Here is a 21711-nt window from a genome sequence, read left to right as displayed (position 1 = left end):
CAAAATGCCAGATAATATGTCTATTAATGGGTGCCATTTTGCGGCCCTTATACACACACCATAGTAATACTTGTATCTCTGACTACGTAAGTCGTAACGGGCCAACAAACCATCGAGCAGTGCGGCTTCAAAGTCGTACTAAAACATTTTGACGGATTTTTTAGCGCCGTGTGTAATGTTCTTTATTTTCAATGGAACATTTAATGTTTTGGTGTTGTTTACTGGCGTCATATTGCAGTCTACACGTATCTCTTATGTGTGACTACCATCTACTGGTCACACTTATCATTACACCATGTACCAAATAAAATTGCTTCGAGGTCGGTAAGCACAACCAGTATTATTCCGTACATTAGGCGCACCGGGTTATAAGGCGCACTGTCGATTTTTGAGAAAATTAAAGGATTTTAAAGGGGAACATTATCACCAGACCTATGTAAGCGTCAATATATACCTTGTTGTTGCAGAAAAAAGACCATATATTTTTTTAACCGATTTCCGAACTCTAAATGGGTGAATTTTGGCGAATTAAACGCCTTTCTAATATTCGCTCTCGGAGCGATGACATCACAACGTGGCGTCACATCGGGAAGCAATCCGCCATTTTCTCAAACACCGAGTCAAATCAGCTGTTATTTTCCGTTTTTTCGACTGTTTTCCGTACCTTGGAGACATCATGCCTCGTCGGTGTGTTGTCGGAGGGTGTAACAACACGAACAGGGACGGATTCAAGTTGCACCAGTGGCCCAAAGATGCGAAAGTGGCAAGAAATTGGACGTTTGTTCCGCACACTTTACCGACGAAAGCTATGCTACGACAGAGATGGCAAGAATGTGTGGATATCCTGCGACACTCAAAGCAGATGCATTTCCAACGATAAAGTCAAAGAAATCTGCCGCCAGACCCCCATTGAATCTGCCGGAGTGTGTGAGCAATTCAGGGACAAAGGACCTCGGTAGCACGGCAAGCAATGGCGGCAGTTTGTTCCCGCAGACGAGCGAGCTAAACCCCTTATCGACCCTAGCTTCCCTGGCCTGCTGACATCAACTCCAAAACTGGACGGATCAGCTTTCAGGAAAAGAGCACGGATGAGGGTATATCTACAGAATATATTAATTGATGAAAATTGGGCTGTCTGCACTCTCAAAGTGCATGTTGTTGCCAAATGTACTTCATATGCTGTAAACCTAGTTCATAGTTGTTAGTTTCCTTTAATGCCAAACAAACACATACCAATCGTTGGTTAGAAGGCGATCGCCGAATTCGTCCTGGCTTTCTCCCGTGTCGCTGGCTGTCGTGTCGTTTTCGTCGGTTTCGCTTGCATACGGTTCAAACCGATATGGCTTAATAGCTTCAGTTTCTTCTTCAATTTTGTTTTCGCTACCTGCCTCCACACTACAACCATCCGTTTCAATACATGCGTAATCTGTTGAATCGCTTAAGCCGCTGAAATCCGAGTCTGAATCCGAGCTAATGTCGCTATAGCTTGCTGTTCTTTCCGCCATGTTTGTTTGTGTTGGCTTCACTATGTGACGTCACAGGAAAATGGACGGGTGTTTATAACGATGGTTAAAATCAGGCACTTTGAAGCTTTTCTTAGGGATAGTGCGTGATGGGTAAAATTTGGAAAAAAACTTCGAAAAATATAATAAGCCACTGGGAACTGATTTTTAATGGTTTTAACCATTCTGAAATCGTGATAATGTTCCCCTTTAAGTGCGCCTTACATATAGCCTTTTATTTGCGCACTATGGATGCACCGAAAAGAGAAACCGAAACCGGTTCTTGTGATGAAATATTAATTTCCGCTGGCGACTGCCACTTTTCGGCGCACACGAGTGACGTAGCTCGCCCAAAACTGAGGAAAAAAATCACATTCAGGTCGCATTGCGTTTAGACTGAAGTCACTTTTGAAAAGATCAGATTCCAATCAGATTCAGGTCTACCTAATGATGTGGCTTGAATCTGATGCCAAAAGATCAGATTTGAAGCACTTCGGAGCGTTTAGACTGGCAAAAATAAATCGGATCTGTGTCACTTGTGTACCATGAATTGATTACGTGGACCCTGACTTAAACAAGTTGAAAAACTTATTCGGGTGTTACCATTTAGTGGTCAATTGTACGGAATATGTACTGTACTGTGCAATCTACTAATAAAAGTTTCAATCAATCAATCAAAAACTTGAGGGCAAAAAAAATCAGATTTGTGCAGTGTAAACGGGTCCAGAGGTACCTTTGAACAAGTAAAAGGATTTGTGTCTATGAAATAAGCAGCGTAGTGGTCTCAATATAGAGGTTTCCTTCTCTCTTGCAACACCCCTTCTAGTATCAAGACAACCACAGGGATAGAAGTAAAGAAGTGTCGCCTTTTTTATTTATTTTGTAGCAGGTACCAATGCACAGATGTTGTTTCCAAAACACGTCAGGAGGGAATGTGGTGACTAATCGGGCGACTCCTCCGCCACCGTCGTTTTCTGCAGAGGTTCCTCGGCCATGCTAGTGTTACGTTTTGTGTTACATCGTCTCCTGTTGCGGTGTTTCGTGTTACGACTTTTCGCGTTGCCACGTTTCGTGTTACGCAGTTTCATGGTTGTGCCGTTTCTTTGTCACGACATGTTACGCCGTCTGGTGTTACGGCGCTTTTGTTAAACTGTATCGCAGGCCTGGGCGATTATTTTGACTCGGGGGGCCAAATTTTGTGAAAAAAAATGTGTCTGGGGGACCACACACACACACACACACATGCACACCGACACATTCATGTATTTCTTACCTTCTTGAGACCTCCGAACAATGCTTACCTCTTTAGGACCACCCTTTCTAGATATATAATGATTTGTATTTACAACATTAATAATATATACAAACAATGCAAATATAAAAAGGAAAGCTTTTAGTTATTTTTTTGTTTGTAATTGGTTTTTAATCTTCATTATTTATTTCAAGTTATTACAGTACGTCTCTATTTATTTTTTTAAATTAATTTTGGCCAAATGGGGCGCATTTCAATTTCTTATACACACATGTTATTGCATATGTTGGCCAGAAGAGGAGCACTTAAAATTTTTACACACACTTGTTATTTCATATGTTGACCAGAGGGGGAGCACTTTTAAAACCGACACACAGTCAATTTGAAAAATCTCTCCTTTTTGGAACCGCCCTTAATTTTGATAGATTTTTACCACCAGGGGTGCAAATGAGACATTCTTTATTAGATGCAATGGTTTTCCGAATTGGGACCATGATTTATGTCCTAACTTGTTCATTGGTCCTTATATGGAAGGTACTTTTCCTTGTTGATGTCTCAAGAAGGGTAGAAATACAAAAACACACACAAGCTGTGAAAATCTGTGTGCGTGGGTCCTATTTTTAGGAACACTAATACAAATCCTCACAATAATGTCTGATTGAATGCTAAAAAGGTTATGACAGACCGCCTTAAAAAACGGAATGGAACTTTCCATTTTTTTACTGAATGAGACACCCAGAATGTACATGAAAATAAAGAATGTGGGATTTACAATATTAACTATGAACGATACAACACTGAATATTGACAACATATAAATGTCACACCCCTCTCGATCGACATATTTTACAATCAAGCGAAACACAAAAAAAATGCAACAATCAAAATATGAACGCGAAGGGTAAAAAAAAACCCCACCTACGATCTGATATATCACTAAGCTTTAGAACTTTGTTGTAAAAATCTCCTTCCGCGTCTGTCCCTGACACCCACATTTCAGGCTGGCCGCTCTGTGGAAACGCTCCCCACCCACACTGCTTGGTGCCTCGTCTGAGCTGCTGTGACTTAGATTACCATAGTAACTAATTAGATTACCATAGTAACTAGTATATCATGCAAAAGCGCAGATTCCAACCTTTGAAATACTTTGTATAGTTCAAGACTTCCGGTCATTTGGAAGCATCACTGCACATCATAACGGCAGCAACAGTTTCCATCTTAAAGATCTAAAAAAATAATTTGGGAATGTCCGGCGGGCCAGATTGAAAAGATTAATTTGTATCGTGTTACTGTGTTTTTTGAAGCAACGTTTTGTGGTTACGACATTTCGCTTTACAACGTTTTGTGTAACAATGTTTTGTGTTTCCCCGCTTTGTGTTTCAAAGAGGACAGTTTGGACAGAGGACTATTTTGGAGTTTTTTTTAAGTCTGTCACGGCCCGCGCACACTCCAGTGCTGCGCGCGCCGCTTCGGCTGCAGTAGGCGGCTGCATTCAATCGCCAATCAGTCAGCCCTCATCACACCTGCCGCTGATGAGCTCCCTGGGCTTCTTAAGCCAGTTCAAACCTGCGTTCCGGGCCAGAACGTAGCGACCTGTTCCTGTACAGTAAGCCGAATATCTCTAGCTCTATGCACACTCTCTCTCTCTCTGTGTTTCTCCGCCTCCGTGTTCATTTGTCTGGTGTCCCTTGTCGTCTTCCAGCAGCATTCCTCCGTTCCCTCGTTCACAAGCTGTGTGTCTCGTTTCCCTCTATTCCAGGGGTCGGCAACCCGCGGCTCCGGAGCCGCATGCGGCTCTTTGATCACTCTGATGCGGCTCAGCAGCTTACTTGCCGGCCCCCCCGATTTTCCTGGGAAACCTCCGGATTTCAGTGCCTCTCGCAGTAAACTCCCGGGATTAATATTCACCGATTTTCAACCTTACAGTTATGATAAGGGCGTGCCATGATGGTGCAGCACTTGGCGCCCTCTACAGTCTGTATTAACAGAGTGCCAGCTCATCCACTTGTTATACAGTATGCATTTTCTGCTTGCACACGTACGTGACAGCAAGGCATACTTGGTCAACAGCCACACAGGTTACACTGACGGTGGCCATATAAAACAACTTTAACACTCTTACTAATAATGCGCCACACTTTGAACCAAAACCAAACAAGAATGACAAACACATTTCGGGAGAACATCTGCACCATAACACAACATAAACACAACAGAACAAATACCCAGAATCCCATGCAGCCCTGACTCTTCCGGGCTACATTATACACCCCTGCTACCACCAAACCCCGCCCCCACCCCAACCCTGCTCCCTCACACATCAAGCCTGCTCCCTCACACATCAAGCCTAGTCCCTCTGTGCGTCGGTTGAGGTGGGCGGCGTTTGGTAGCGGGGGTGTATAATGTATCCCGGAAGAGTTAGGGCTGCATGGGATTCTGGGTATTTGTCCTGTTGTGTTTATGTTGTGTTACGGTGCAGATGTTCTCCCGAAATGTGTTTGTCATTCTTGTTTAGTGTGGGTTCACAGTGTGGCGCATTATTAGTAAGAGTGTTAAAGTTTGGTTTTTTTATACCGCCACCGTTAGTGTAACCTGTGTGGTTGATGACCAAGTATGCCTTGCTGTCTCCTAGTGAGCAAATGGAAGCCCCATACAACGTGTGGCTGATCAGACACGCTGGTTGTAGCGGGCGCTAAATGCTGTACCATCACATCGCATGACGCTGACAAGCGCCATTCATATTAAACCCGCGTGCCGCACCAGCGTTCAAAATCCATATTACGGTGTGGGCAGCGTGTCTGAGACCCTTGGTTTATACATAGCACAAAGAAAAAAAACAACTTTGTATGCAGTGTTATTTCATTTTAAATTTCCCAAAATTTTTGTGGCTCCTATTGTTTTCTATAATTTGTGAAACTGGTCAAAATGGCTCCTTGACTGGTAAAGGTTGCCGACCCCTGCCCTATTCCCTCTGGTTCCCTGGCCGCCTCTTGGATCTTGACCTCCCGCCTGAACACGGACTCTGAAGCCTCATCCCTGCCCTTGACCTCACGCCTGCCCACGGACCTTCCGAGCTTTTTCTTGCCCTTCTTGGACTTCCGCCTCTCACTCAACAAGCACCTTCAACAACTCCCGGAAACACTCAACATATAATCACTACACATAGTCGCACACATATACATTTTGGTTTAGTTACACGCCTCATTGCATCTTAATAAATAAAGCTAATCGATGTCCCTGCATTCCGTGCCGTCTTCTTCCCCCTGTACCGCAACAACACCATCATCTTCCTTTGTCGGGAGAATCCTTTTTGATACAAAAACTGGATTACACGCTGAAAGCCTCGAGCATTGTGTGATGATGAGTAATGGAACACCGACTGTTGTGTAGATCCAAAACATTTATTACACACCATCGCAGGAGACATGCACTTGCCGCACCTCACCAGTGCACTTTCCTCGCTGAACCCCCCCCCACCCTCTGGCTTGAAAACACGTAAAAACATGAAATAATTTAAAACCAACACATTAAAAAAGGATTACATTGTTTAACACATGTTTGTTATACTGCTGGGTAAAATGCATCACAGAAATTAGTACTGGACACAGCAAACGATAGGAAAGGTGTAACACTGTGCTTGTTGGATGTGAGTACTGGTATGCGTCGGGAGGAGTGAAGGGTTAGGCGTAGAAGGTTTCGACTTTGACAGCCTGACAGAACATCGTCATGGAGAAGACCAGGCCCAGAATCTGAAAAACATCAGACATTTTTTGTTAACTCTTTTTTCCTCACGTTGCTGTCATCAAACTGCACGACGTCTCGTGTTACGGACCTGCATGAAGCTACGACTTCCACCATTTGTGCCAAAACCAAACAGTTGTGAAGTTGACAGACCTCAATTTTTTTTACTCCTGTTTTTCGCAAGATTCGGTTTATAACAGAGATGTCCGATAATGGCTTTTTTGCCGATATCCGATATTGTCCAACTCTTAATTACCGATTCCGATATCAACCGATACCGATATATACAGTCGTGGAATTAACACATTATTATGCCTAATTTTGTTGTGATGCCCCGCTGGATGCATTAAACAATGTAACAAGGTTTTCCAAAATATATCAACTCAAGTTATGGAAAAAAAATGCCAACATGGCACTGCCATATTTATTATTGAAGTCACAAAGTGCATTATTTTTTTTAACATGCCTCAAAACAGCAGCTTGGAATTTGGGACATGCTCTCCCTGAGAGAGCATGAGGAGGTTGAGGTGGGCGGGGTTGTATATTGTAGGGTCCCCGAAGAGTTAGTGCTGCAAGGGGTTCTGGGTATTTGTTCTGTTGTGTTTATGTTGTGTTACGGTGCGGGTGTTATCCCGAAATGTGTTTATCATTCTTGTTTGGTGTGGGTTCACAGTGTGGCGCATATTTGTAACAGTGTTAAAGTTGTTTATACGGCCACCCTCAGTGTGACCTGCATGGCTGTTGACCAAGTATGATGCATTCACTTGTGTGTGTGAAGAGCCGTAGGTATTATGTGATTGGGCCGCCACGCTAAGGCAGTGCCTTTAAGGTTTATTGGCGCTCTGTACTTCTCCCTACGTCCGTGTACCGCTCCGTACAGCGGCGTTTTAAAAAATCATAAATTTTACTTTTTGAAACCGATACCGATAATTTCCGATATTACATTTTGAAGCATTAATCCGGCGATAGTATCGGCAGCCCGATATTATCGGACATCTCTAGTTTATAACAAAAAAAGTATTCGTATACCGTCTCGGTTATCCTATAGCCACATGTGGCCCGTTACGATTTTCAATCCGACGTTCTACATAATTTTTTTAGACCTTTAATATCAAAACTGTCACCGCCATTATTATGTGCAGAGCGGTTTTTAAACGACCGTAAGTCTTGAACTATAGAAAGTATTTCAATGGTCCAAATCTGCGCTTTTGGGTGTTGTACGAGTTATTACGGTAATCTACGTCACAGAAGCTCAGACGAGGAACAAAGCAGAGTGGGCGGGGTTTGTTTTCAGATAAGCCAGCCCGAAACGCCTGTGTGAGGAACAGATGCGGAAGCAAATTTTTACGTTTATTACCCTTTGCATTCATATTTTGCTTTATTGTGAAAGGTACACAACTGTCCAGGAGCTGGTCGGAGAAGTAAAAGAGGATATTTTCATATGTTGTTAATATTCAGTCTTTTATTGTTCATAGTAAATCACACTTCCTTTATTTTCATGTACATTTTAGGGTCTCCCATTCAGTAAAAAACTATAAAATTCGATTCCGTTTTTTTTAAGTGGACTGTCATAACCTTGTGTCTTTTGGTATTAGTGTTCCTGAAAAAAAGGGACCCAAACACACAAACTGTACAGCAGATTTTTACAGCTAAATATGTACATATAATTTATACAAACATACACCTTGGCCCCCCAGACACATTTTTTTCCCCCTCAATGTGGCCCCCGAGTCAAAATATTTGCCCAGCTCTGCTATAGCCAAATACTGGCTGTACCAAACTAGTTCGTTTTCCAGCATTCCGTGGAATCGAGTGCCCATTGATTGATTGATTGAAACTTTTATTAGTAGATTGCACAGTACAGTACATATTCCGTACAATTGACCACTAAATGGTAACACCCGAATAAGTTTTTCAACTTGTTTAAGTCGGTGTCCACGTTAATCAATTCATGGTAAAATCACAGAATGCCAGAATTTTTTTGACTCGATCTCTGCTTTTTTATTGACTACAACGGCAAAATAAGCCACCGTGGGGCCAAAAAAAGTTGCAAGTGTGTGTCGGGCTGGGCCGATAAAACGATATTAATATTTATTGCGATAGACACATAATCGATATTACTATAAAATGTGTTCGTTAACACATCGATACACAGTACAGGCCAAACGCTTGGACACACCTTCTCATTTCAATGCGTTTTCTTTATTTTCAAGACTATTTACATTGTAGATTGTCACTGAAGGCATCAAAACTATGACACCTGTGAAGTGAAAACCCTTTCAGGTGACCACCTCATGAAGCTCATGGAGAGAATGCCAAGAGTGTGCAAAACAGTAATCAGACAAAAGGGTGGCTATTTTGAAAAAACTACAATATAAAATATGCTTTCAGTTCACCTTTTTTTGTTAAGTACATAACTCCACATGTGTTCATTCATAGTTTTGATGCCTTCAGTGACAATCTACAATGTAAATAGTCATGAAAATAAAGAACACACATTGAAGGAGGTGTGTCCAATATATTAGGGATGTCCGATAATGGCTTTTTGCCGATATCCGATATTCCGATATTGCCCAACTCTTTAATTACCGATACCGATATCAACCGATACCGATATATACAGTCGTGGAATTAACACATTATTATGCCTAATTTGGACAACCAGGTATGGTGAAGATAAGGTCCTTTTTTAAAAAAATAATAAAATAAAATAATATAAATTAATTAAAAACATTTTCTTGAATAAAAAAGAAAGTAAAACAATATAAAACAGTTACATAGAAACTAGTAATGAATGAAAATGAGTAAAATTAACTGTTAAAGGATAGTACTATTAGTGGACCAGCAGCACGCACAATCATGTGTGCTTACGGACTGTATCCCTTGCAGACTGTATTGATATATATTGATATATAATGTAGGAACCAGAATATTAATAACAGAAGGAAACAACCCTTTTGTGTGAATGAGTGTAAATGGGGGAGGGAGGTTTTTTGGGTTGGTGCACTAATTGTAAGTGTATCTGGTGCTTTTTATGTTGATTTAATAAAAAAATTAAAAAATTTAAAAAAAAAAACAAAAAAACAAAAACGATACCGATAAAAAAAAATCCGATACCGATAATTTCCGATATTATATTTTAAAGCATTTATCGGCCGATTATATCAGCAGGCCGATATTATCGGACATCTCTAATATATATATATATATATATATATAAAAAAAAAAATAAAATAAAAAATATATATATATATATATATATATATTTATGTGTGTATATCCATGCATCCATCCATTTTCTACCGCTTGTCCCTTTTGGAGTCACTGGGGTACTGGAGCCTATCTCAGCGGAAGGCGGTGTACACCCTGGACAAGTCGCCACCTCATCACACACATATATATATATATATATATATATATATATATATATATATATATATATATATATATATATATATATATATATATATATATATATATATATAATGTTGATTTAATAAAAAAAAACAAATAAAATTAAAAAATTAAAAAAACGATACCGATAAAAAAAAATCCGATACCGATAGTTTCCGATATTATATTTTAAAGCATTTATCGGCCGATTAAATCGGCAGGCCGATATTATCGGACATCTCTAATATATATATATATATTAAAAAAAAAAAAAAAAAAAAAAAAAATATATATATATATATATATATATATATATATATATATATATATATATATATATATATATATATATATATATATATATATATATATATATATATATATATATATATATTTATGTGTGTATATCCATGCATCCATCCATGTTCTACCGCTTGTCCCTTTTGGAGTCACGGGGGGTACTGGAGCCTATCTCAGCTGCAATCGGGCGGAAGGCGGCGTACACCCTGGACAAGTCGCCACCTCATCACACATATATATATATATATATATATATATATATATATATATATATATATATTTATATGCACATACTGTATATACGCATGTATAATAGTAAATCAAAAAATCAGGTCCTTTGTCACTGATACCACAAAGCTGAGATAATTTTATTCAAGATAGCTTAGCATATCTTGAACCAAATTGGATTGATTTTATTGAGTTTAGTGAAATAAAATGTGAAGATCATCAAAGTGACCCCCACATCCTTCCTTTTTTCATAAGCGGTCCTCATTGCAAAAGGATCGGACACACTTGATTTAAAGTAATTTACAACTCCAAATAGGTTCACGAGTTCATCCCAATCATTAAACACCGGAGGAAGTCAAGGGAACACAATAAATGACATTTCTGATGATTCATGATTGGGAGCCCGAGCAGGTCATCGGTTAAACTGCAGCTTCAGCTAATTCAATCTCCAGCTCCCCCATGTTCCCACAGCCATGTGTCCTTGAGCAAGACTCTGGATGGGGACCACATTCCCGGGTCACTTTGGTGGCATAGTCACTTACTGATCCAAGGACTGGTTGTTTAGCACCTAGGATACAAGTGCTTAGTCCATACCTTAAAGTTTCTATTTTGGCTTGTAGAGCTACAAAATAATACATTTGTCACTTGAGTGCTGAACGGCACCAAGGCTGACGACTGTGAAGGGTTTTGCTCTTTGTTTGTCTTTGCTGCAACGATGACTCAAACTGTCAAATAACTTGCTGTACTAGTCCCTTCATTTGGATTTTATGAACACTTATTTAGTTAAAGTTTGGAGGGAGTTGGCTGGATATTTTTTGTGTAGTCTTACCTATTGTATTTGTCTTTCTACCTACTGATTCAGCGTGATATAGGTCATTAACTTCTGACATTACGTAAAATATCCACATTAAAATGTTACAGCGTTTTGCGTTACGTTTCGTGTTTTGTCTTACAGAGTTTCATGTTACAACATTTTGTGGGACAATGTTTCACAGTATGACATTTTGGGTTTTGGTGTTTCGTGTTATAGCCTTTCTTGTTACGACATTTACAATTACAGTATTTCATGTTACAGTGTTTCGTGGCTTAAATGTTACATGCTTCATGTTACGTAATTTTGTGTTATGGCGTTTCGTGTTATGGTGTTTTGTGTTGTATCGTTTTGTGTTATGGCGTTTCGTGTTATGGCGTTTCGCATTATGATATTTGTGTTATAGCGTTTTGTGTTGTGGTGTTTCGTGTTATGGCCTTTCTTGTTACAACATTTACAGTTACAGTATTTTGTGTTACGGCATTCCATCTTAAATGTTACATGTTTTATGTTATGTAATTTTGCGTTTTGTGTTATGGTTTTTCGTGCAATAGCGTTTTGTGTTATGGCGTTTCGTGTTATAGCTTTTTCTGTTATAGCGTTTTGTGTTACGATATTTTGTGTTATGGTGTTTTGTGTTGTGACATTGTATGTAATGGCGTTTGGTGCTACAGCCTTTGTCGTTACAAATTTTAGTGGTACAATGTTTCACAGTATGACATTTTGGGTTTTGGTGTTTCGTGTTATGGCCTTTCTTGTTACGACATTTACAATTACAATATTTCGTGTTACAGTGTTTCGTGTTATGGCATTCCATCTTAAATGTTACATGTTTCATGTTACGTAATTTTGTGTTATGGCGTTTCGTGTTATGGTGTTTTGTGTTACATCGTTTTGTGTTATGGCGTTTCGTGTTATGGCGTTTCGCATTGTGATATTTGTGTTATAGCGTTTTGTGTTACGATATTTTGTGTTATGACATTGTATGTAGTGGTGTTTGGTGCTACAGCCTTTCTCGTTACAAATTTTTGTGGTACAATGTTTCACAGTATGACATTTTGTGTTATGGCGTTTCGTGTTATAGCTTTTTCTGTTATAGCGTTTTGTGTTACGATATTTTGTGTTATGGTGTTTTGTGTTGTGACATTGTATGTAATGGCGTTTGGTGCTACAGCCTTTGTCGTTACAAATTTTAGTGGTACAATGTTTCACAGTATGACATTTTGGGTTTTGGTGTTTCGTGTTATGGCCTTTCTTGTTACGACATTTACAATTACAATATTTCGTGTTACAGTGTTTCGTGTTATGGCATTCCATCTTAAATGTTACATGTTTCATGTTACGTAATTTTGTGTTATGGCGTTTCGTGTTATGGTGTTTTGTGTTACATCGTTTTGTGTTATGGCGTTTCGTGTTATGGCGTTTCGCATTGTGATATTTGTGTTATAGCGTTTTGTGTTACGATATTTTGTGTTATGACATTGTATGTAGTGGTGTTTGGTGCTACAGCCTTTCTCGTTACAAATTTTTGTGGTACAATGTTTCACAGTATGACATTTTGTGTTGTGATGTTTCGTGTTATGGCCTTTCTTGTTACGACATTTACAGTTACAGTATTTTGTGTTACGGCATTCCATCTTAAATGCTACATGTTTCATGTTATGTAATTTTGCGTTTCGTGTTATGGTTTTTCGTGTAATAGTGTTTTGTGTCATGGCGTTTCGTGTTATAGCTTTTTCTGTTATAGCGTTTTGTGTTACGATATTTTGTGTTATGGTGTTTTGTGTTATGACATTGTATGTAATGGCGTTTGGTGCTACAGCCTTTGTCGTTACAAATTTTAGTGGTACAATGTTTCACAGTATGACATTTTGTGTTTTGGTGTTTCGTGTTATGGCCTTTCTTGTTACAACATTTACAGTTACAGCATTTCGTGTTACAGTGTTTCGTGTTACGGCATTCCATCTTACATGTTACATGTTTCATGTTACGTAATTTTGTCTTATGGTGTTCTGTGTTAAGGTTTTTCTTGTTATAGCGTTTTGTGTTATGGCGTTTCGCATTATAATGTTTGTGTTATAGCGTTATGTGTTACCATATTTTGTGCTATGGCGTTTTGTGTTATGACATTGTATGTAATGGTGTTTGGTGCTACAGCCTTTCTCGTTACAAATTTTTGTGGTACAATGTTTCACAGTATGACATTTTGTGTTGTGGTGTTTCGTGTTATGGCCTTTCTTGTTACGACATTTACAGTTACAGTATTCCGTGTTACGGCATTCCATCTTAAATGTTACATGTTTCACGTTACGTAATTTTGTCTTATGGCGTTTTGTGTTATGGTGTTTCGTGCTATAGCGTTCCGTGTTATAGCTTTTTGTGTTATAGCGTTTTGTGTTACGATATTTTGTGTTATGACATTGTATGTAATGGCGTTTGGTGCTACAGCCTTTCTCGTTAAAGAATTTTGTGGTACTATGTGTCAGAGTATGACATTTTGTGTTTTGGTGTTTCGTGTTATGGCCTTTCTTGTTACGACATTTACAATTACAGCATTTTGTGCTACAGCGTTTCGTGTTACAGCATTCCATCTTAAATGTTACATGTTTCATGTTACGTAATTTTGTCTTTATGTTATGGCGTTTCGCATTATGATATTTGTGTTATAGCGTTTTGTGTTACGATATTTTGTATTACGGCGTTTTGTGTTATGACATTGTATATAATAGCGTTTGGTGCTACAGCCTTTCTCGTTACAAATTTTTGTGGTACAATGTTTCACAGTATGACATTTTGTGTTTTGGTGTTTCGTGTTATGGCCTTTCTTGTTACGACATTTACAATTACAAGTTGTCAAGTATGTTCACTATTTTATTGAATGACAAACTTGCAGTAAGAAACATATGTTTAATGTATCCTAAGATTATTTAAGTACCGAAAAGTACCGAAATTGGGATCGGGACAATACTAGTTGTCTAGAATGTTCACTATTTTATTTAAGGACAAAATTGCAATAAGAAACATATGTTTAATGTACCCTAAGATTTTTTGTTAAAATTAAGCCAATAATGCAATTTTTTTGTGGTCCCCTTTCGTTAGAAAAGTATCGTAAATTATCAAAAAGTATCAAAATACAGTACATTTCAGTACCGGTACCAAAATATTGGTATCGGGACAACACTAGTCAGTACTAAATTAAATAGAGATTTATTATCACAGTTTTTGTATATTCTGCACATAACCTTAAAGGGGAACATTATCACCAGATCTATGTAAGCGTCAATATATACCTTGATGTTGCAGAAAAAAAGACCATATATTTTTTTAACCGATTTCCGAACTCTAAATGGGTGAATTTTGGCGAATTAAACGCCTTTCTAATATTCGCTCTCGGAGCGATGACGTCACAACGTGACGTCGCATCAGGAAGCAATCCGCCATTTTTTCAAACACCGAGTCAAAACAGCTCTGTTATTTTCTGTTTTTTCGACTGTTTTCCGTACCTTGGAGACATCATGCCTCGTCGGTGTGTTGTCGGAGGGTGTAACAACACGAACAGGGACGGATTCAAGTTGCACCAGTGGCCCAAAGATGCGAAAGTGGCAAGAAATTGGACGTTTGTTCCGCACACTTTACCGACGAAAGCTATGCTACGACAGAGATGGCAAGAATGTGTGGATATCCTGCGACACTCAAAGCAGATGCATTTCCAACGATAAAGTCAAAGAAATCTGCCGCCAGACCCCCATTGAATCTGCCGGAGTGTGTGAGCAATTCAGGGACAAAGGACCTCGGTAGCACGGCAAGCAATGGCGGCAGTTTGTTCCCGCAGACGAGCGAGCTAAACCCCCTGGATGTCTTGGCTCACACCGTCCCGAAGATGATCAAGAGAAGAATATCGACCCTAGCTTCCCTGGCCTGCTGACATGAGGGTATGTCTGCAGAATATATTAATTGATGAAAATTGGGCTGTCTGCACTCTCAAAGTGCATGTTGTTGCCAAATGTATTTCATATGCTGTAAACCTAGTCCATAGTTGTTAGTTTCCTTTAATGCCAAACAAACACATACCAATCGTTGGTTAGAAGGCGATCGCCAAATCCGTCCTCGCTTTCTCCCGTGTCGCTGGCTGTCATGTCGTTTTCGTCGGTTTCGCTTGCATACGGTTCAAACCGTTATGGCTCAATAGCTTCAGTTTCTTCTTCAATTTCGTTTTCGCTACCTGCCTCCACACTACAACCATCCGTTTCAATACATTCGTAATCTGTTGAATCGCTTAAGCCGCTGAAATCCGAGTCTGAATCCGAGCTAATGTCGCTATAGCTTGCTGTTCTTTCCGCCATGTTTGTTTGTGTTGGCTTCACTATGTGACGTCACAGGAAAATGGACGGGTGTATATAACGATGGTTAAAATCAGGCACTTTGAAGCTTTTTTTTAGGGATATTGCGTGAGGGGTAAAATTTTGAAAAAAAACTTCGAAAAATATAATAAGTCAATGGGAACTGATTTTTAATGGTTTTAACAATTCTGAAATTGTGATCATGTTCCCCTTTAAGATAACTATCGTGTAATTTGCCAGTTAGCGTCGAAGTTCACCCAGCAGCGGAAGGTGTAAGTTCAGGTACTTCCCAAATAGTTATGCAAGGTAATACATCACTTTGCACGCGCCATGATTCCGCGTACGCTCAAAGACGTTGATTACATCTACTTTCTGCTTCATTTGGCCGCATTAGAAGATTCAAAGCACCACCCAGAGTCTAATGGCTGACTACAAATGAGCTTGCAGCTGCAGCAGAAGAAGAGTCGCGTGATTGATGCCTTCAAGAACGGAGCCCTTCACGCCACGGCATGTGTAGGCAAGTCACGTACCAAAAGGAGATTAAAGAGTTTTATGGAATGTCAGACCCCCCTGTGTGGTCTTCGGTGGTAACACACACAAAGTGACTTCGCTCCTGCTGTCCACGGCAAAATGTTGGGTTTACTCAACCAAAAGTCAGGGGGTGTGAAAGCATGTGGATTCATCAAGAAGTAACTGGTGCACGGTTCTCTAATTACCTGAGTAAGTGCTGTGCACAGAGCAAAGATCCACAGGGCCACCAGGTTCTCATTAAGCCAGTCCTTCACTCGCTCGTAACACGGCTGTGGGAACACAAGCACAAAGAGTCTGTCAAGAGAAGCCATGGACAGCATAGACCAGAGGAGTGACTCAACGCCATAACCACGGTTCGGGATCTCGGTTTTAAGGCGGTGAGTTTTTGGTCACTGTCGGATACAATTCGATTCTTGGGGGTAACGATTCGATTCAAATCCATACTTTTTTTTAATACCATTGGGTGCCAGTTCTATGATTAACTTCATTCCTCCATGAAAGAAATAAACAGCACTGCTAAATGTCTATTTTAATTTAAAGAAAGGGGAATTTTGCCTATCGTTCACAATAATTATGAGAGACAAGAAGTTTACTTCAATTTAGTTTATTAAGGATCCCCATTAGTCTACACCGCAGTGGAAACTATTCTTCCTGGGGGTTTGGGCAAAAAACGTCACACAATCACAAAACAAAAGATTACAATGCAGTACAACATACCGTATTTTTCGGAGTATAAGTCGCACTGGAGTATAAGTCGCACCGGCCAAAAATGCATAATAAAGAAGGAAAAAAACATATAAGTCGAACTGGAGTATAAGTCGCATTTTTTGGGGAAATTTATTTGATAAAACCCAACACCAAGAATAGATATTTGAAAGGCAATTTAAAATAAATAAAGAATAGTGAACAACAGGCTGAATAAGTGTACGTTATATGAGGCATAAATAACCAACTGAGAACGTGCCTGGTATGTTAACGTAACATATTATGGTAAGAGTCATTCAAATAACTATAACATATAGAACATGCTATACGTTTACCAAACAATCTGTCACTCCTAATCGCTAAATCCCATGAAATATTATACTTCTAGTCTCTTACGTGAATGAGCTAAATAATATTATTTGATATTTTACGGTAATGTGTTAATAATTTCACACATAAGTCGCTCCTGAGTATAAGTCGCACCCCCGGCCAAACTATGAAAAAAACTGCGACTTATAGTCTGAAAAATACGGTAATCAATAATGACATTTTGTAAAACAAAAATAGCAACAGCAAAAAACAGAAAAAAACCAATAACTTGGAGTTGACATAATAACGTTCATACCAAAGATAAAAAATGAGCAATATGTTTTTTGCAAAAATAAAACAAAGAATCAATGGCCTACAATATACACATTAGTGTACCAAAGACAAACAATAGTGACGAAAAAGTACCATAATGAATAAAATATGCCATAAAAAACATACAAAATCAAGATAATGTCAATATAAAAACGCAATGACAAATAGCAATGACAAAAAAACAACAAAAACAATAACTTGGAGTTGACATAATAACGTGCATACAAAAGATAGAAAAGAGCAATATAAAAATAGCAATATATTTTTGGCAAAAATAAAACAAAGAACCAATGGCCTACAATATACACATTAATGTACCAAAGACAAACAATAGTGACAAAATAGTACCATTATGAATAAAATATGACATAAAGAACATACAAAATCAAGATAATATCAATATAAAAACGCAATGACAAATAGCAATGACAAAAAACAACAACAACAATAACTTGGAGTTGACATAATAATGTTCATACAAAAGATAAAAAAGAGCAATATAAAAAAAGCAATATGTTTTTTGCAAAAATAAAACAAAGAACCAATAGCCTACAATATACACATTAGTGTACCAAAGACAAACCATAGTGACAAAATAGTACCATTATGAATAATATATGACATAAAGAACATACAAAATTAAGATAATATCAATATAAAAACACAGTGACAAATAGCAATGACAAAAAACAACATAAACAATTACTTGGAGTTGACATAATAATGTTCATACAAAAGATAAAAAAGAGCAATGTAAAAATAGCAATATTTTTTCTGCAAAAATAAAACAAAGAACCAATGGCCTACAATATACACATTAGTGTACCAAAGACAAACAATAGTGACGAAAAAGTACAATAATGAATAAAATATGACATAAAGAACATACAAAATCAAGATAATATCAATATAAAAACACAATGACAAATAGCAATGACAAAAAACAACAAAAACAATAACTTGGAGTTGACATTTTGTTCATACAAAAGATATAAAAATAGCAATATGTTTTTTGCAAAAATAAAACAAAGAACCAATGGCCTACAATATACACATTAGTGTACCAAAGACAAACAATAGTGACGAAAAAGTATCATAATGAATAAAATGTGTGATAAAGTACATACAAAATCAAGATAATATCAATATAAAAACACAATGACAAATAGCAATGACAACAAACAACAAAAACAATAACTCAGAGTTGACATAATAATGTTCATACAAAAGATAAAAAAGAGCAATGTAAAAATAGCAATATATTTTTTGCAAAAATAAAACACAGAACCAATGGCCTACAATATACACATTAGTGTACCAAAGACAAACAATAGTGACGAAAAAGTACCACAATGAATAAAATATGACATAAAGAACATACAAAATTAAAATAATATCAATATAAAAACACAATGACAAATAGCCAGTGTTGGGTTAGTTACTGAAAACCAGTAACTAGTTACAGTTACTAGTTACTTTATTTCAAAAGTAACTCAGTTACTAACTCAGTTACTTACACCAAAAAGTAATGCGTTACTGTGAAAAGTAACTATTTAGTTACTTATTTTTTTCTCCTTTTTTTTTAAGGCTCCCATTAATGCCCTTTTAGCCTTCATTTCAGTACTGTTATTGCACTGGAGAATAATACAATGTGTTGATCAACTTGACATGCATTTGCATCACTGAACTCTGCTAAGCAATGTGCTCTACATACAACACACAAAGACAAAGATATGTTTCAAAGGGCCAATTTATTTCAGGCCACAACAAATTGACAAAACTATTTTAAATAGCTGCAACATAACATACATAAGTAACAAACCGCATAATAACAACATAGCTGTAAAGCTGGCTTCACCCAAGGAAGGCACACATGACATACACAAAGCCTAATCAGGCATTTTTTTTCTCTCAAGGAATTGTGAAATAAAATCATGTATTCAGGAGATCAACACTGTAGTGAAGCCCAGAAGACTCTACACATTTCCCCAGTTTTAGTTTAGAGAAAATGAACGATTGGCCTGGCACACTAGCATCCCTCTTTATGTTTGTGAACTTTATAGTCTATACATTTAGAGTGATGTGATAATCAAACACTCTAGAAGTCTAGAATGAAATAGTATATAAGAGAATTGACAGTGTGTACCTTCAATGATGAGCAGAGGCAGAGTTTGGAGTGTTTTCTTTAGCTCGCTTTCCATGTTTGTGTACTCACTGTCCAGGTACTTGGAACATGTTTTCTGTGCCATTTGTTGTTTGACGCCGGTATCATGCTATTTAGCTGCCAGAAAACGGGTGACTCCACTGTAGAAATAGCCTGCATGTCTTCTAGCACATACGCTGCAATGGCTCTATCAATGTTGTCCTGGCTAGCATTGCCTCCGTTAAAATCCTTAGGTGGAGGTGAAGTGGCATCGAAGTCTGTGTCTCTCTTTACTAGCTTCGTCAAAGCATGTTGCTTATGTGGCGTGGCGAAGTTGGGAGAGTGGCCGTGCCAGCAATCTGAGGGTTACTGGTTCAATCCCCACCTTCTACCATCCTAGTCACGTCCGTTGTGTCCTTGAGCAAGACACTTCAACCTTGCTCCTGATGAGTCCTGGTTAGTGCCTTGCATGGCAGCTCCCGCCATCAGTGTGTGAATGTGTGTGTGAATGGGTGAATGTGGAAATAGTGTCAAAGTGCTTTGAGTTCCTGAAAAAGGTAGAAAAGCTATACAAGTATAACCCATTTACCATTTATGTAGCTGTTTCAGCAGATTTGAATTGCTGTTTTGGGCAGTATTCCCGGGTGCGGTCACTATTGCTACTCACTGCTCCCCTCACCTCCCAGGGGGTGATCAAGGGTGATGGGTCAAATGCAGAGAATAATTTCACCACACCTAGTGTGTGTGTGACAATCATTGGCACTTTAACTTTAAGTAGATGGGATCTTTGATCCAAGACACAACTTACATTTAACTAAAATGTTATTTTCTTTGTGCTCGACAAAAGAAAAGTAGTGACAATGTATCCATGTTAAGAACCTCGACTTCTGGCTTCGCCATGATGTCTTTTTAGTTGTTATGAGAGTAGCGTGTGTGTGTGTGTGTGTGTGGCCCTTTAAGAAATGACAGCATGTGAGGTGAGTGACGTCACTGAGTGAGTGGGCGAGAGAGGTGAGGGAGCGCAACAGTGAATGCGTGCAGGTGCTCTAGCTTGGTGGATGGCTACGTGCAAGACACCAATAAAGTCACAAAATTGCAACAAACCGCCGGCCTCGTCATTCACCCTCGAGTCCGGAGCTGTAAAGACCCACTGCCGGGTAAAGTGAAGGGTGTTAGCCCCGAAGTACATAGGCCCTGGAGGAACGTCTCCCCTGCGCTCCGCTCCTCGGTCGAGGAAAGCACGCCTTTTCTTTTCCTTGTGAGACAGAAAGACGACACTTCTTCTGTTTCTAGCCGATACTACATTAAAAAATAACATAAAATAACGCAGTAACGCATCATGTAGTAACGGTAACTGAGTTACTGGATATAAAAAAATAACGCGTTAGATTACTAGTTACCGCCGAAACTAACGGCGTTACAGTAACGCGTTACTTAGTAACGCGTTAGTCCCAACACTGCAAATAGCAATGACAAAAAACAACAATAACTTGGAGTTGACATAATAATGTTCATACAAAAGATATAAAAATAGCAATATGTTTTTTGCAAAAATAAAACAAAGAACCAATCGCCTACAATATACACATTAGTGTACCAAAGACAAACAATAGTGACGAAAAAGTATCATAATGAATAAAATGTGTGATAAAGTACATACAAAATCAAGATAATATCAATATAAAAACACAATGACAAATAGCAATGACAACAAACAACAAAAACAATAACTTGGAGTTGACATAATAATGTTCAAACAAAAGATAAAAAAGAGCAATGTAAAAATAGCAATATATTTTTTGCAAAAATAAAACAAAGAACCAATGGCCTACAATATACACATTAGTGTACCAAAGACAAACAATAGTGACGAAAAAGTACCACAATGAATAAAATATGACATAAAGAACATACAAAATTAAGATAATATCAATATAAAAACACAATGACAAATAGCAATGACAAAAAACAACAAAAACAATAACTTGGAGTTGACATAATAATGTTCATACAAAAGATATAAAAATAGCAATATGTTTTTTGCAAAAATAAAACAAAGAACCAATCGCCTACAATATACACATTAGTGTACCAAAGACAAACAATAGTGACTAAAAAGTATC

At 38.3% G+C, this 21711-nt stretch overlaps 1 protein-coding gene across 3 annotated transcripts in view; it reads right to left on the bottom strand.

The window, feature by feature from the left end:
• Nucleotides 1–5653: 5653 nt before the first annotated feature.
• Nucleotides 5654–21711, bottom strand: part of tspan4a (tetraspanin 4a) — a 456166-nt gene continuing 440108 nt past the window's right edge. The window contains exons 6-7 of one of the 3 annotated variants that reach the window (XM_061974852.2): nt 16284–16367; nt 5654–6503 (exon numbers count right to left, since the gene is read on the bottom strand). In XM_061974852.2, the coding sequence (XP_061830836.1) occupies nt 6435–6503; nt 16284–16367 (153 nt within the window). In that variant the 3' untranslated portion in view covers nt 5654–6434. The remainder of the gene's footprint in view (nt 6504–16283; nt 16368–21711) is intronic. The other 2 variants (XM_061974853.2, XM_061974854.2) reach the window with 2 other exon arrangements.

This window comes from Nerophis lumbriciformis, linkage group LG15 (genome assembly GCF_033978685.3).
Source record: "Nerophis lumbriciformis linkage group LG15, RoL_Nlum_v2.1, whole genome shotgun sequence".
NCBI lineage: Eukaryota > Metazoa > Chordata > Actinopteri > Syngnathiformes > Syngnathidae > Nerophis > Nerophis lumbriciformis.
Note: the sequence above shows the minus strand (reverse complement) of the source record. Positions and strands in the feature narration are given on the sequence as shown.